General features: G+C 39.7%; 1 protein-coding gene across 1 annotated transcript; it reads right to left on the reverse strand.

Annotated features, from left to right (window-relative positions):
* Window positions 1–5,974: 5,974 nt before the first annotated feature.
* Window positions 5,975–17,899, reverse strand: LOC128783409 (toll-like receptor 7). Its single transcript, XM_053934050.1, has 2 exons — window positions 12,890–17,899; window positions 5,975–9,467 (listed from the first exon to the last, which is right to left on the reverse strand). Exons 1-2 carry the CDS (start codon window positions 13,058–13,060, stop codon window positions 6,327–6,329), a joined length of 3,312 nt encoding a protein of 1,103 aa, XP_053790025.1. The 5' UTR covers window positions 13,061–17,899; the 3' UTR covers window positions 5,975–6,326.
* Between the last annotated feature and the right edge of the window lie 480 nt (window positions 17,900–18,379).

Below are 18,379 nucleotides of genomic sequence, written 5' to 3' on the forward strand. Positions count from 1 at the left end.
ACAACATGGAACTCAGACACTGCTGGACCCAAACAAATCACACAGCAGGAAAGCAGCTCCATATGAAAAAAAGGCTTAAGACTGTGGCAGGCAAGCTGCTGTAACACAGCTCACATTAGACATGCATGCATGTCAATTTATGGAGTTCTAAAGACCATGAGACATATTTTTTTCATTTATTTTAGACCTTGATATTGTCTTTTTGACAACTGTGCATGACATTTTTATCTGTGAGGGCTACTATTCAATAGAGATTATTTTGATTCTAACGTCATGAGCTGCACTTGAAATGGATTGATTTGTCTCCTTCTATGTATGTATATTTATATATGCAAAACACCTATATACAGTAGGAATGCATTTTGTATAGTGTATATATTGTATATATCTAGATACAGTTGCAGATAGCACGAATGTTTTTACTTGTTTAACCAAGTGCAGAGCCCTGCCATTTCCAGCGGTGCAGGCTTCCACTCCCAGCCCTGTGACCTTCCTCCCTGGTTGCCCTGGAGTCTGCTGGAGCCAGATTTTCCCTTTGCTTTGACACCACTGTTCTCTGAGCCCTGCAAGCCTTGGTGGGACCAGGGGTCTCTTCAGAGCTGAACGCCTGTGGCACATACCTCATTCTTCCCTTCCCTGAAAAGTCACTCTAGAAGTGAAGTGTTGATGTGTGCCACTGCCACCAGTACACCCTGCTTCAACCCCTGCTCATTAATGCCAATTCATGAGGCAAGCAGCCATCACGTGTCCCTGAGTGGATCACATCTTCATTACCCTTCACCTCATTCTCAGGCCCTGAAGGTTCTGTGAACCCAGAAGAAAACCCAGACAAACCATTTTTTCTCCTCCCTCCCATGCTCAAGGTTCCTGGGCAAAAGGTGACTGCTCCCCTCCTTACTGTCCTGGAGGGTCCCAGGTCCCTGGCCCACCAGGCCCCCATGGAAGAGGGAGGTAAAGTGCAGCAGCCCACGGTCTAGAGATCCAACCAGTTATGAGGCATAAAGGGGAACCTGAACCAGAGCTGCTGCTGGACAGTGAAACCCATCAACCTCCAGTAGCAGGCATGCCTACATAATTGTTTGCATCCTCTGAGGATGGAGGGAGTGGCTTATTCTTTTATATGTTTTGAGAGTCTAATTATAGTTGCTATATTGATAGAGCAAAGCATGGTCTAAGATTTGACTTGATCTGCACAGGTTTCAAGTCACTGGCATCATAAGTTAGGATTTAGTGATTGGAAATTATAAGTTGAAATTTATTATAAATTCTGTATTATACTACTTACAGCTTGTACTATGTTAATTTATTTTGTAGAAATCCTGTGCCATTTTAATAATAATAATAATTTATATGCTTTACTAATCATAATATCCTATAAACAATGCTTTCATTGTAAGTACAATATAGCACTGTTGGAACCCAGGGCACAGGGAATATTCTCTGCCTGTCCTGAGAAGTCCTGATCCCCAGGAAAACACTGCTTTTAACTTTTGTCCATGGAGAAAGCTTCCAAGACTTTGGGACGAATTGGAATCTTTGAGTGTGTGAAATAGATAGTAGTATAGTTTATCACAGGGTGAAAAACTTAGAGTTTTGGGTTTTTAGTATGGAGATGGGTAGGAAACAAGATGGAGGATTTTGGATGTTGTCTGATCTCCTTCTTGTTCTTCATCTATTCCATTTTCTGCAGTGTTGGGAGCACAGGGTGATAGGTTAGAAAGAACCACAATGCAGATGTTGCGTGGACAGAAAAATAATTAGTTATAGGTAGAAAGGTAGAAATAAAGTATACGTTCTAAGAGTTAATTGGACCAAATAGCTTTAAAAGACCTTGAATCTGTGTGTCTTGTGACTTTGGTGCCTTCTCTTTGTACGCTAAGTCTGAGATGTAGACATTGTGCAGAACTTCTGATAAGAGAAAAATAAACAACAACCTGAAGACTGAAAAACCAAAAGTCCCATCTGCCTCTCATTCCTGGCACAGAACTTTTTAGGGGTCTCTCAATGCGGGGGTACCCACAAGGGAGAATTCTACATAGCACCATCATAATTTAGCCAAAGATTAGCTCTTCCCTTACTGTTAGATAAAAGCCATCCACTATGAATCCTACTAATAAGAGCAGAAATCTATGTGTATGCACATGCATGGGGACACAACACCTAATCTGAGCAGGGAATTCAGCAAGTCTCTATGATTTGCCTATTCTGTACAATTTTTTTTTTTTTTTTTTTTTTTTTTTTTTGTGCCTTCTTTTATGTTTTCTTACAAGTATAGCTCAACACAGGCCTGGAAAAGACAGACATGAGTATCCACAATCACATCTCATTTGTCACAACAACCATACTGGGTCTGGCTGGGATGGGGCCCTTTTCTCCATAGCAGCTCTCTGGTACCCTGGTAGAGATTGGTGACCAAAGCAGTGTGGATTACACACCAGCATTACACCTATTGGGAACTTACAGAGCCTCAAGGCCTTCTCCACTCCTCACACTGGTGAGCAGGCTGTGGGTGAGCCAGAGTCTGGGAGGGGGGCACAGCCACGATTACGGAGCTCAGCTGACTAAAGGCATAACTCATGCTATTAAGGTTCTATGTGCAGCAATAAAACTGGGGAGGGGTGGCAGGATGTGGATTTAGCTACAGCAGCCATCACTCAGAGGCTAGCTGGGCACTGGTCTGCTGCCAGGAGGTGGTGAGTGATCACTTTTGTATCATTTGCCTTTTTCTTTTTCCCTTAACTTATTAGCCTGGCTTTATCTCTATGCAGGAGCTTTCTCTCCAACCAGCTTTCTCTGAACCTGCCCTCCCGATCCTCCCCCCAGCCCGGATGGGTGGGCCTTGGCTGCCAGACAGGGGCAGCTGCCACTTAGCGCAGGAGAGACCGCAGAGTACCAGCACTGACAACAGACACCTGACAAACCACTGCGAGAGGGACTTGTACAGTGAAACATGCTCAGGTTTCACTCCCCATAGTCACTGCCTCAGAAACAGTCTCTGCATGTTCGACATTTAAAACCCCTAGGAGTCTATGGACAAGAACTTCCAACAAAGCTGCAAACATCAGATACTCTTACCAAGAGAGCCAAAAATGTGTACTTGCAGTAGGATAGTGGAATGATTAAAAGTAAGGTTTACAGACTAAATGAGCTAAGTCCTCCAATTTCTGCTGTGCAATGGGGCATATTTTCAGTTATCTCAAAAGAATGCTGCAGAGAGAGGAATGTTTCCCTCCAGGCTGAACTGACAGATCTTCAGACCAGAATCCAGGCATGGACCAGTGAGCATGGAGAATTAAACACCAAACCCCTCACCATTTTCTGTTCTCATGGCTTTAAATTCTGTCAAAACAGAGGTAGTTTTCACAGAGCTGTTGGAAGTCACCTGTAACTCTTCAGAAGCATTTTGGGTGCACATACAGTGTTCTGTATTAGTTCTGTATTAGATTAGTTCTGCAATTTTACTTCTGCTCTTTCCCCCATCTCATCCTGTTAAATGCAGTTGAGTGGGTTTGCTTCCAACAATCTGAGAAATACACATTTCAACTGCTCATGAAATGCAACTCAGACTCCCAAGGAAATTTAAACATTGTGTCCCTTCTGTCAGACCATAAAAAAAAGAGAAGGATGATCTTATTATGAAGATGTTTACCAGTCCAGTATGATTAACAGTTCATTCTTATGTTCAAGACAGCTGGAGCATGATTTATGAACAAGGTTTGCATGAGAGCCAATGTTCTATTTGCCTTGTTTCAATGTTTCTCTATTTGACTTGTGCAGACTGCAATCTGCATAAGAAGAGTTTCAAAAGAAACTCTTCTGAAGAGAAGCCCAAGCAACCTCTTGGCACAAGTAATTTTGAAGCTTTATTTACAGTATTTGTGCACAGGGAAGGCAAATAATTCAGTGCTTTATTTGAAACGAAGATCTGATATATAAAGCAACTGAACTGATACAGTGCATTAAATGCCTTTAGTGTAGTGCTCAGGTGTAAACTTTGGTATAATTATGTGGCCCCAGCCTTCAGGGTTATTAACAACTTAACTGCAAAGTAATGTGGGCTAAATGATCTTGCTTTTAGGAAATTTCTTTACCAAATAAAACAATGCCGTTGATTCATTGTGTTATTGTGTTATAACATAGTTATAGGCTCATCAGGAAGGATAGGCAGTGCAGGGAAGTCATGGGATGGCTCTTTATATGAGGGAGGGGTTGGTGATGACGTGATTGAGAGTCTCTGGGAAGTGTGTTGTTGTGGGAAGATGCTATTAACCACCCATGTGGGACCATGACACTAAGGAATTGTTTCTAAAATAATTAAGAAAATATCTCCAGGTCAGCTGTCCTTGTCCTTATGGATGATCTTAACTTCCTAGACCTCAATTAAGAACACTATACAATGGACACAAGCAGTCTTGAAGCATGTTGAAGATGATTTCTTGATGGAGATATTAAGGGAAACTACTAGGGAACATACCCACCTAGATTTGTTGTTTGAAAGCAAAGAGGGATTCATGGGCAAAGTGGTGATTGGTGACTGTCTTGGTCACAATGAGCACAAAGTAGTTGAACTTCAAATCTTCAAACTTCAAACACAACCATAAGAAATCACAGTATCATAAAATAATTAAGATTGGAAAGACTTTAAGATTATCAAGTCTAATCATCAACCTAGCACCATGACCATGTTCAACATTAAAACATACCAAGTGCCATATCCATGTGCTTTTTGAACAATTGTGGAGATGGTGACTTCACCACTTCCCTGGACAGTCTGTTCCATTGCTTGACAACTCTTTCCATGATTTTTTTCCCCTAATATCTAATGTAAACCTCCTCTGATGCAACTCCAGTCCATTTCCTTTCATCCTGTCACTTTCTACATGAGAGAAAAGACTGACTCTCACTGAATACAGCCTCCTTTCAGGTGGTGGTAGAGAGTGATAAGGTCTCCCTGATCCACCTTTTCTCCTGGCTAAACAATGCTATGGAGAATTATGTAAAAGGCTTTACTAAACTCTAGATAGACAACATCCACAGCCTTTCCCTCATCCACTAAGCAGGTCATTTTGTCATAGCAGGAGACCAGGTTGGTCAAGGAAGACCAGCCTTTCATTAACCCAAGCCAGCTGGACCTTATACCCTGGTTGTCCTGTACTTCTTGCGTGATGGCATTCAAGATGATCGGCCCCATGACCTTCACTGGCACCGATGTCAAGCTGACAAGCCTTTAGTTCCCCAGATCCTCCTTTCAATGGTAAAATAAAATCAAAACATCCACTCTTCTAAATAGGCCCTGATCTTTCTCCTGCTTCTGTTGTAAATCAGTAACACCACTATGATAATTTGGAGGAAAAAAAAATCCTTATTGTCTGTAATATTATATGAGCATTGGTTTTCTTGTTTGTTTTTGTGTTCTTGTCTGTCTGCATGTCTACTAAACTAAATCAAAAAGGGACTATTTAAAGAAAGGACCAGACAGAAGACCTAGGCAAGGAACCACCAGAGGCAGTTGAGATCACAGAATCATAGAATGGTTTGGGTTGGTAGGGATCTGGAAGATATCTAGTTCTTTGTCTCTTTGGTTTAACTGATTTTTTCCATCTGCCTTGTGCCTCTCCCTCTGCCCATCTGCTGTCTTCTCCTCCTTGCACCCATGCACAAGGAATCCCTTTATCTTATAACTCCTTTTCACCTACAGCCTACAAGATCTTCTGAACTCATACCTCTCTGTTTCAGTCCACACACATCCTTCCAAGGTTCTTCAGATTTGTGTGCTTTTTGACTGTGCAACTGGAAGAGTTCCTATACCAGACCCAAGCCCCTGAAATCAGTCCAAACAGAATTCGCTTTTCCCAGTTTCCCCACTCAGACAGAAGTGGTAGACTCAGAAGCTGAAAGCCTAGAATGAAAAGATAAGAAAGCTTTAATTTTCCCAACTCCTAAGATCAAAGAATGAGCTTTTCTAAAGTTATTTCCAGGCACAAATGTGTCACTGATTTATTTTCTTGATTTTCATAAATACAGCAAGTAGAGAAACTATACATTTTCATTAAAATCCCATTTATTCCAACAGTGTCTGAACAGCAGCAACTTGAGGCATGGTCCAAACACTCCATCACTCTGTGTATTTAGCATCTTGACCAAGTGTCAACCCACACTTCACCCAACCATAGGAGATGCTGGAGGCCTAAAGTGAACAAAAAGCTGGAAGTGGAGATTTTCTTATCAATGACTTCCAGGGGGTAGTGCATCATTACTTGCTACACACTAAAAAGTGCTAAGCAAGGTGCATGTGCATCATAACAATATTGACAGGGAGAGTAGAGCTAAACAGTTTCTTGGAGAAGCTTGTTGTAAGCCAGAGAATTACTGATAGCTATGGCATTTTGCAAGCACTGCCAGAAGTAAGGCTGAGACTGAGGATTAGTTGGCCATTCCAGGACTGAACTTCTGCACAGCCTTTTCCTCAGACGGACATAGCGGGACTTCTGCAAAACCTTCTCAAGAAATATCAAGATAATGACATCCATTTTTTCATCCAGAAGCCGCTGATGAGCCATATAAAATGTTGTCTTGAAGCGGCCGCTTTTAATATACCTGTTGGTCAGCACAAAGATGGTTTTTTTGCTCAGCTGAATGCTCTGGGAAAGGTTGTCAAAGACCGGCTGTCCTGGGAGCCAGTCCCTTCCTTCCAGGCATAAATTGAACTGCCTGGCTTTTTGGTTTTCCAGCCTTTCAACCAGCTCTTGCAGCACCCACTCATTCACAGCTGGATCTTCACTGTCGTAGGCAATAAAGGCATCGTAGCAAGCAGCTGGTGAAGACAAGCGCCGATAGCCCTTCAGCCTGGCAGTGCAGTAATGGTAGCTGTACCACACATCCCAGAAGTAGAGATGGCTCATCACTGTGAACACCATCAAGGCAAGGATGGCCGAAGCTGACAGAGCATACAGGATCAAATATGACGTGTCCAGCTCACAGGTGTACAGATCCAAGAAAACCACGCTCTTTCCTTTATGTGCCCCTGGGCCAGCACAGGTGACGTCAGTGGCCAGAAGAGGAATGGTCACCTGCGTCCGATTGATCCACCAGACAAACCACACAGCCTCACAGTTGCACTTAAAAGGATTGCCGTGCAAAAGCAGCATCTGCAGGTTGTTAATGACATTTTCAGGGAAGCTAGATTTCTTAATTATTTCAATCTTGTTTGAGCTGAGGTCTAAGTACCTCAGTTCAAAAGCACCTCTGAGAAAATATTTAGTTAAACGCTGAATGCGATTGTTTCGGAGCATCAGTTCTTGGAGAGATGAAGTACAATTGGACAGCTCTCGGGGAACGTTAGTCAGAAGGTTATTGCTCAGGTCCAGAGTTACTAGGTTCTTCAGAGAGGGGAGGTTTCCCCAGATGAAACTCTTCAGTCGATTATTTGTTAAGTTGAGGATCTTGAGACCGGGAGGCATTTCTTCAAAAACACCGTGAGGCAAAAAACTGAGTGAGTTGAAGGAAATATCCAGTTCTTCCAAGCTGGTCAGATTCTTGAAGAAGGACAAGTATCTACCATTGCCATCCATCCATAAAGCATCTAAACGATTTCCTCTGAATTCTAAAATTTGAAGAGATTGACTTTCCATTCCTGTATCAATAGTGGAAGAAATGTCATTCTCATTCATCATCAGCTTCCTCAAATGGGCAAGGTTTTTCGTAAAACTAAGCACATGAGTAACACCTTCTGCCAGAAAATAATATTTGTTATTACTCAGATCTAGAATTTCTAAAAATTTTAGTTCTTTGAAAGCAGTTTGGAATAACAAATCAACCCTGTTGTTAGAAAAATCCAGATATTTCAATCCAGACAAGTAAGAGAATTCACTTCCATTTAAAGTTTGACTTATTGCATTACCAGACAAGTTGAGACATTTGAGGGAGCTAAGTCCCTGGAAGTCTGAAGGGTTAACAAATAATACATTGTTTCTGCTTAAATCCAGAGTTTTTCCATAGTTAAGGCAATCTTCCTTCACTAAAGATTGGTAGGAAGAAGCCTCTATGTCTTTGGAACGGCAACTTCGCCCGTACACATCATACCTGAAATAATGCATCTCTTGTTGTACTTGCCTGTTGTATTGCTCGACTGAAATGCCAGGATTAGAGCAAAATCCATAGAAGTTGCTTTCCCCTGAAGAAGGAGAAATTTTATTCACTGAGAGGTCAATGAACTTAAGAGCTGGGAATTCTTCAAACACTGTCATGTTTGCAACTTTAATAAAATTAGTCCCAAGATCCAACATGGTTAGATTCCTAAGACTGAGCAGTGGCCGTAGATCTTGTGCCCTCAGTTCTTTAAAGACATAACCCTTGAGCCTCAAGGTTTCCAGGTTAGAGAGGGAGGAAAATGTCTTAGAAAGTTTCAAGAAGGGAGAATACATCTTCAGCTCAAAGTTAAAGGACAGATCAAGCTGCACAAGGCTAGGGAGAAATTTCAAGAACTGAGCGTCTCCAATCTCCTTCATGAGGAAATTCTGGGAGAGGTCAAGTTCTTTGAGATTCTTGATGTTTTTAAACCAGCTGCTGGGTATGCTCTGAAGAGAGGTACTGTGAAGCCGCAAAATCCTTAAATTTTCCAAGGAGTCAAAAGCCTTTGAATGTATTTGAATCGAGCTCTTGGGGCAGGGAATGCAAGGATATGGGGCATTATAGCAACGTGGGCAATTGCCACTTAGGTCGAGAATTTCTAGGTTGGGAAGACCACTTAAATCCTGTTCTTGAACCTCTTGAATCATGTTGTTGTAAATATACAGTTCCTTTAAAGTAGATGACAAATTGGGTGGGATTTGTGTTAAGTTGTTGGACTTGAGGGATAGTATTGTTAACTTTTTCAGTGCCAGGAAGGCTGTTTCCTCAATTTCAAATGAAACATTGCATGGATTGCGGTAGTAACAGTTCTGTCCAAGATACAATACCTCTATGTTTCCTAGCTCTGAGAAGCTGGCTTTTTGGATAGAAAAGATGTGGTTTGCTTCCAGGCTCAGCAAGGTTAAAGTAGCAGGAAGACCTCGGGGTATTTCTGACAGCTGGTTTGCATCCAAATACAATGACTTCAATCTTGTCAGGGCAGCAAAACTGCCATTCTCAATTTTCAGGGGGCTGGTGCACACATGATCTTTGGGTCCCATTTTGACAGGCACACAGTTGCATCTGAAGTCAATCTCCTGGAGGTTTTCAAGATGATCAAAGGATGTTGGGTAGATGTGGGGAATATGATTAATACTCAGGGTAAGGTTGGTAGCATTTCCAGGGATCCCTCTGGGGACTTCTGTAAGGCGCCGGTCGGTGCAGTCCACTGTCACAGTACCTTCTGAAGATTTAACATCACAGGGTAAAGTTTTGGGAAACCAAGCCTCTGACAGCAGCATTGGGAATATGTAGAGCAAGATAAATGGCAATGCATTTGACCTCTTTGCACAAGGTACCTAAAACCAAGGAAAAATGGAGGTATTAGTTTAATGCAATGAGAATATTTCACCTATACACTGGGTCAGGCCCACTGTACATCTAAATTCTGGTTCTTGTCTCACACTGACCAGGAATTGATGTGCAAGTAGGATTAGAAGTTTCCGAAGGCATATGTTGGTTTTTCCCTCAAATGCTTTTTTATTATCTCCTAGAATTCTAGTATTAATTTAAATACCACTCTCTAAAAAATGAATTATTAAAAAAATATCTTCTGGAAATGTGACAAAGGGTGAATAAAGTCTCTGTGAACATTCTTTTTCAAGGGATAATAAGAGGTATTAAGCATTCTGCAGATTGCCATTTCATAATAGCATAGATGAGCACAGTTACTTTTTCAAAGGGTATGCAAGATGGATATATATTCACTTAAAAGCTTGTGTAAACTTTCAAAACTTCACTAACAGGTGACTGAGTTCCTAACTCAAATTTAACATTATCATGTGTATTCTTCCTCTAGTAAGTGTTAGAATGGGTGTAGAGTTGACCTAAGCCAGTTAGTGTCTTTATTTCTATAAAGTTTAATACGTTTGCATTTTTTCTGCCCAATAAGGGAAGAAGGATGAAAAAACAATGTATCAATGTGAGGTGGGCATATGAAAATCAAAGGCAAGTTTAAAATTGGGTATGTTCCATAAATGACTAATAATCAGACTACATAACCAGAGCCAAAATTCCACAGGCATGTTAAGAAGCTTCTCTGTCTCTCAAGTCTTTGCCGACTTCATAGGTTTGTGTCTATTATGGAAAAAGCTTTTAATATTTCACAACTTACTAGTTACTTCCTCAGCAGCAGTCAATGTCAAGGAAACCCTGGCTGGCAGGCTGTCAGCCTTGGCTTGTGTGGCACAGGCAGAGGGGCCCTGACCATCTTGTGCCTTGCCTAGGATCTTAACTGCTTGTGTCTGGTGCTGGTCAAGAGTTTTAAAGACAAGATACCCCATGAAAATCAACAGCCTCATTTCTCCCTTGAAAACTCAGTGGTGGAGGCTTGCGTAGCACATAGAGGGCTCTTAAACAATGAGGATTGGTTATGTGTGGCATAATATTGATTAAATGTCAAAATCCAGTTAAGCAGGTGAAAATCACATGATTAGGTAAAATGTTCAAGATACATGGAAATGTTTTTATCTCTTTAGCTGGGACACAAGAACATACAGAGACCTGCCAAGCAGTCTGTGTGAACCGTGTTGAGTGCTGCCAAAACTGTGCCTTGCAGGTGACACGCTCGGAGGTGAAGTGAGGCTTCCTCTTGCACACCTTGTTTATTTCGAGCACTGTGTCCCCTGTAAAAAATTGTGTTTCTGTGTTACCTTAGAGAACTATGCTGATCTACCTCTGCATCGGTGTATCTGGAAGAGTGCTCTGGTGACTTGGAGAGCAGCAAATGAGAGAGAAGCCAGATCAAGTCTCACACAGCACTGCACTTCTGCTATCTTGACTCAACATCCAAATAGCATCACTTTGGCAATTCCTTCAGTCATCTTTGGAATTACTGAGCCCCAGTATAGAAGGGAAAATGTAAAAGTCCACTGCAGACCTTGTCTTCAGTGTAACCTGATACAGTGACACAGTGCTACAGTGCTACCACAATTTCTTTGCCTATTCCATGGAAGTGCTATGGTGCTTTCTTCTTTTCTGCATATCCTCTGGGAAAAGACAAGGTAGCTAAATACCATGGCTGGTAGCCATGGCTGTCATTCATACAATTATTCAGGGAAGGCTCATATGGACTAATCAGGCCATGCCTATGTATTCATATTTTATTATATCCAACTCTAGTGTTTTCATTTGCTAGGTATCAAATTAACCATCATTTAGCTTATTGGAATTCACTTAGGAAACTCACCCAGACAGAGATCACTGGGTAAGAGAGTTCACCAGTGTTTTCAGTACAGTCTAGCCAATCCACTTTAGAGCAGGATTAAGTTTTTTGATCTCCTGATGTAGAAAAGCACTTGGATAAAAATGATTAATGAGAATAAACAGAGTAAGTGGGGAGTAAATTTGAAAAAGATAAAAGGCATTAATTTCCTCTCACCACCTGAGCTTTTCAGTAGAACCCTTTTTTCTCCAGTAATGTGGTCAGGGATGTCAGAAGGAGAAGGAAGGACTCTGCCATTGCTATTAAATTATATGGAAAATTGAAGCTCTTTCTTAGAGTGACAAGGGACACTACCAAAGAAAAATCTGGATATATTGTTGAAAAAAAATTGCCTTCCTTCATTCTTTCCCAGGGGACACAGCATATTATTATACATGTAAAGGATGTTAGGAGACTAATGGAATACCAAAGAACGCCTATGCTACCATGGCCTGTAATGTCCCAGCAGCTGCCTGCCTCCATTTCCTGCATTAGCAGACCAATGGACCCCAGAGTTAGTTTGGTTACCCAAGGCAAGTGCCCATGAAGCACAGCAGCACTGAAATTCAAGATAGAGTGGGAGAGAGGAGAGAGAGGCCTCTCTGCAGGAACTGCTCGGTTTGAAGATTGAGGGAGATCTGCCTGAGTACACACCAAGCAGAGATTAATGGTGCACATTTAGGTGCCTGACATCAGGTGCAGTGAATCGGGTTTGAAAGTCTTCATGAATATGTTTTTGAATATGTTAAGAAAATAATCTTGAGTCTTTTATAATGCTCAGGTTTTGAACTCTCATATACTTCAGTATTTTTAGGAACCTAAGTGTTGTTGCAGAGCCAGCCTAGCTACTACCATCTTTGTGCTTCATTTTTTTGTACGTTCTTCCCTTTCCTGATAATCTTTTTAATGCATTAGCTATTTGAACTGCAAAGAGTTACATCCTGGTGCTGTATCTGGCTATTCACATGTGTAAAATGTTGCGTCCGTGATAGTACCAGAACAAACAAAAAGACTTCTAAATAAGAGCAAAAAGCAATGCTGTTTTGTGCAATGTCTTTGCAATGGGAGGCTTACTTAAAAGTACAGCTAGAGTATGGGAGCTGTTCTTTTCTCAGTAATCTATGCTTGGCTTTACAAGAAGTTTGAAAAGAACTAATCTACTGATCTTAACTGGCATGTGCATAAACTCTTAATGATTTAGGGTATTCTTCAAATATTCAGCAACAGTACAGCTATGTGTTTCTGAAGGAAGGTTTTCTGTAGAGGTTCCACATGTATTTTAGGTTATAACAGGAGGAAAGGGTGGAGAAAAATAAACACCTAAGAACTTAGAGCATTTTGATAAGACATCCATTGCTTGTTCCGTAGCACTGCTGTACAGTAAGTATTAATGCAAATTAATACTTTATTTTCTGGTCATGATGCACTGCAATTTCTAACCATAACAGTAAACCGTACCATTTAGAAAACAGAAAAGCAGAATATGTTCTTGAAAGTCTTCTACAACAGTTCCACTCAAAGATACCTAAGAACAATTTTAAAATGAAAGTTTGACATACCATTTTCTGTGTGCTTCCAGGTCTGGCAGATTTGATGCTGGAAGAGACTATAAAACACAGCAGAAGAAAACAGCATCAAAGTGATTTCCAGTAGTTCAGCTGAGGTGCAGAAGAGAATGTAACATGACATAACTCACTCACGACAACAGCAGAAATCACTACTCCATCACTATTTTTCACCTCGATTGCAACTTGAGAAATAATTGAATGTGAAACAACTGCTGCAACCTACTTCCTCAAACATTTGCACTTTAAACAACAGCACCTCATCTACTGCTCCACCCCCACAGAAATAACTGAGTACTCCTGTTTTTCCCCCTTTAAACAAATTCTTACGTTACTCATACATCTATGTGCATTTATTCTTATATCCTGCAATTTGCTCTCTTCTATGCTACTTTTGAATAGAGTTTTCATTTCAAACTGTGTTTTAGGTAGATACAATACCACATCATAAAAACTATAAGACCTACTCATAAAAAGGTTAACATCCAAGCCATGAGGAATTCCAAAGGACATTTGTGAAATACTTGGCCACAAAGTTTAAGCTCAATTAGCAAGGAGAAAAATGTGTTATATAAGCATGTCAGTCACTTCAGACTAAACTAAGATCTGAAGAAGCTCAAGTTCCTCCTTTCCCCCACCCCCTCTGTTTAGTGTAAGCTGCATGAAAAGAGAGAGGGAAGTTGGTTATTGATGTTAACAATAATTCAGTTTTGTAATTTTAGTCATTATTATTATTTAGATTCACTCCTGATGAAAATAGCTTCAAGAACAGGGACAGTTCTAAGTTGAATACTTTATGGAAGAAATGTCTATTAAGTGAATGGGATTCTGGGGAAGGGAAACAAACCCAAGGAGGAAAAAAGAATAGTGGCAAGGGCACAGGAAATGGCATACAGCAAGGTCAAAACTGTGTGGGAGAGTGTAGAAGGGCCCAAGCTTAAAACTACATGGATAGACTTATGCTGATGACAATCCAGCATTTCACAGAACATGGTTTCTTTCAGACAGTTTCATGCTTACAAGCCTCCATGCTCACCAGAACAGATTTTTAGGATGTTTATTAGGTGGATTTAGTGGGATTTTTTCATACCTTCCTTCTCCACATATTTTTCTTTACATTTGAAATTGCAATTTATAATTTCTCTGACTATGGTGGAGCTGAGAAATTAATTTCAGGTGATAGGAACCTGAAGAATAAACAGGGAAAGAATTTGTAATCATACTTTCAAATTGCCTGTGTCTGGGTCATATAGACATAAACAGGGAAGTTATACAGCATCAATGCCATTTCAATCAAGGCCTAAAAAAGGGCTTATTAATTCCCAAATATATTAATTCAGAACTATATTTCTCACCTTTGTGCCTGAATACTAGAAGTACTGCAATGCAGAATGATTCTTCTTCTCTTTACTGATAACTGGATTTTGCTTTTCAAAAAACACTGAGGTTTTCATTGGGTGCTACCATAACTAATGCAAAAATCTTACTAAAATCCTGCTGTGTGTTGAAAGACCATTCAAGAAATTTCTGGTAGGAGGAAAACCTTCACTCTTCACTCGCAAACACTACACTAGCTACTCGGCTCTGGATATTTCACTGTGTAAGTCACAACAAAGGAAAGATAGCTTCTACTCTATAATAGCTTATATTATTGACCCTATAGCAAAGATAATGTGCTTAACTAATTATGAAAGAAGATAATGATTTGACACAAGCTGGACTGTGTACGCTGATTTCTTCAACTACCCAGCCATGTCCCTGCCATGCGACACCAGAACATGAGAGGCTCAGTTTCTACTTGTTTTGGTTGCAAGTGGGTTTCTTAATCAGTGTCCAATCACCCGAACCAGTAATTTTTTACAGGTGCACAGGGTCTTTGGAAATCTTCCTTGCAGTCTAAACCCACAAACTTCAGATATTTTAATATCTAGGCAGACACTCAGAATTTTATTTTGAAATAAAGCTGATTCTTCTTTATATTAGAAACTTGCTGTTACCCATGTAAGAGCACAGGAGTTTCAATTCTGTACAGAGTGAAACTGCAGGTTTAGCTAAACATTAATAGAAATGCAGAGCATGCTTTTGCTGCTTTTTTTTTTTCCACTGAACCTATGAAGTGTGGGAAGCAAAATACAGCAATAATTCCCTTCAAAAGGGGTGGGAGTAAATGCACTGCAGTTCAGAACTCCAGAATATAGTTTGATTTTTGAAGGGACAGGGAGTTACTGGTTTTACTGATGTTAAAAGTTCAGTTTCTTTCAGAAGTTGCACAAAATCTCTTGCCTCCTCTGAAACACAAAATAACCAAAACCCAAAAAAAGTACTTCCTACTACATCACGTGTTAGGGGAGGACCCACTGGTAAGAGCAAATGTATATTGGTGCTGCTGTGAGTAAAGAATGTAATTTAAAATAAACCAGGAACCTGCAATTGCTTTAGTCCGTCATCTATGAATTTTGTCATCAGTTGTCTTGTAATCAGATTGGTGAATTCACAATTCCTTTTTTCCCCCTTTGTCTTATAAAAGAAAATTTAAAGCAACTTGCTTTAACTTATTTATCAAAATCAGGATTCATCTGTGTTCATCTTAAATCTGGGTAGTTTATTCATAGCCCTAAGGTCTTCCAGCAATGCCTTCTCTCTAAAGTGCTGACCCTCGTTTCAAGAATGAGGATACAACCCCAGTGTATCATTCAGTTACATTCAGTGTAACATTGCATAATTTACCCATGAAATTATTCAAGAAAAGCAGTTATCTTGCTCAGTCTTTGAAATACATAAATTGACTCTTCAAACTGATGCAGACAGATGTACAAAAAGAACCAAAAAGAGAAATGGATAGCAAAATTGGGGAAATGATAACAAAATCACTTGCAGATGCCTTAAAGCTTCTGTATCTATGATCTGTGTATGTAATGTAAGGTCCTTGCTGAAAGCCATTGCAAAAATGTATTTGCAGGCACTAAAACTAACCAAAACAATAAACAGAAGAGAGCATTGGAGGAGACTGGCCTATAGCAAGGGCAAAGGAAGCACTCAGGGCCATGGTGAGCATGGGTCTAAAGACCAAATAGAAATTAACCTGGCTACTGCAGAAAAAGAGAATAAAGTATGCCTATAAAAGCATTAATAACCAAAAAAGGGCTAAGTAGAATCTTTATCTCAGTTCTGGTTTGGGCCCTTCAGTACAAGAAAGACATTGAGGTTTCACTCCCCACAGTCCAATACCTCAGCACCAGACTCCAAGCATTTGACATTTAAAACCCCTAGGACTCTATGACAAGAGCTTCCAGCAAAGCTGCAAACATCAGATACTCTTACCAAGAGAGCCAAAAATGTGTACTTGGACTAGGGCAGTGGAAGTCAATATAAAGTTTATGTACAAATATGAGCTAAATCCTTCAACTTCTGCAATGCAATGATTTTTGTTTGTTTTTGTTTTTCGGGGTTTTGTTTGTTTGGTTGGTTTTTTATCTAAAAGGAATGCTGCCGAGAGAGGAATGTTTCCCTCCAGGCTGAATTGACAGATCCTCAGACCAGAATCCAGGCATGGACCAGAGAGCACAGAGAATTAAATACTGAACTCCTCACTATTTTCTATTCCCATGGCTTTAAATTCTGTCAAAACAGAGGCAGTTTTCACAGAGCTGTTGGAAGTCACCTGTAACTCTCCAAAAGCATTTTGGGTGCACAAGCTGCAGCACAAACAGTAAGATTAGTTCTGCAATTTTACTTCTGCTCTTTCCCCATCTCATCCTGTTAAATGCAGTTGAGTAGGTTTGCTTCCAACAATCTGATTCATAAAGCAACTCAATTGATATAGTGCATTAATTGTATTGTATGCCTTTTGTGTAGTTTTTGGGTGTAAACTGGGTATAATTACGTGGCCCCAGACTTGGGGTCTAACAACCTAGTTACAAAATAATGTGATTATGTGATATTGCATTTAAGAAATTTCTTTACCAAATACTGTAAATTAATTTCCACTGTTGTAACATAATTCTGAAAATTCAACTCTAATGAGGAACTTCTCTGAGAATAAGCAGCTGACTTGAATTCTCACCACAAGAGTTTATATACTCTATTTCTGTATTAATAACTGAAAGCAGTACAAGTGAAATTCTACTTTACTTACTTTCATGGAGAAAAAAAGAATTTCACAGAAGCAATAGAAAATTACTGGGAAAAAAAAAAAAGAGTAATTAGATTTATTCTCAGAGAAGGAAAAAAAATCATTTCTGAAGACTGTCTTAACTGGAATGGAAAAATTCACTTTATAATACACCATTGTATTATTATAAATATATCTCCAAATAAGCAAGATTGGATGAAATAAGGGTTTTTTTTAATGTAGCACTAAAGCAAGGAAGCATGTACGGCAATGCTTTTGTAATTAAAAACTGCAATTTTGGGTAGGAAACTTGAGTTCCTGTGACCTAGGTGCAGGGATAGTATTTTAATACCCATTACCCTTCTAATAGAAAGACTGAAAACAGTTCCTAATAGGCTTCAAAGACCTAATTACAAAATTACAATTTTGAGTGCCAACCCCGCCCTGTTACAGTCCATTACTGACTGCATTACCCATATTTAACCGTAAGCTGTCCTATAACATAACAGGAAAAGTTTTCTTCATAATGATTAATTCTCTAATGGTAAAACATTCAAGATTAGTTACTGTACCCTAGTTCACTCACTGCATGGTCAAGTATTGTGGTATTTTGTAATAAGAATTTGGAGATGATCCATTGACTGTGCAGTTTGAAATGCCCTGTACTTTCAGATACTTTTCAACCATGGTACAAGGCCAGTCTGTCTAAGTGTGTTTAATTTTCTGGTTGGACTTGGCACAATAAATCTTTACAATATTAACAGGAAAGATTTTATAAAATTATTCCTAATCAGGGAATGTCCAAAACTATTGAAAATAGAAAAAATGAAATTTATACCAAACTGCTCACAATTAAAGCTTGGTCATTGTTTAGACAAGTGATATTAATAATACTGGGAATACCAAAACATCTGTCTTACAAGATAGCAACTTTACAGAATAGATGTTAAACAAACAATTTAATGTGATGAGAGATTTACAAAAGAAAACAACAGCCCCAAATATTTTGTGCGGAAAAAAGTGAACATTAAGTGTATCAAACAGGTCATACTATGTATCTGTCAACAGTGCTTCAAAATTAACATGACCTTTACATATTGTGAGGGCTTACAAAATACTGTTCATGGTACTCAAACATAAACAAAAACCCCCAGCTGTTTGCCCAACAGATTAACAGATACAAGAAACTCAGGTCTGTAGCATTTAGCATAACACAGAGAATGATCTTGCACATATACATCCCGTTAAGTTCTGTGAACAGTTTGCAGTTCTGTATAGACAAATGGATCTGACACAGCAGTTAGCCGAATGTGAGAACAGACACATAGAAAA

This window comes from Vidua chalybeata, chromosome 2, assembly GCF_026979565.1.
Source record: "Vidua chalybeata isolate OUT-0048 chromosome 2, bVidCha1 merged haplotype, whole genome shotgun sequence".
NCBI lineage: Eukaryota > Metazoa > Chordata > Aves > Passeriformes > Viduidae > Vidua > Vidua chalybeata.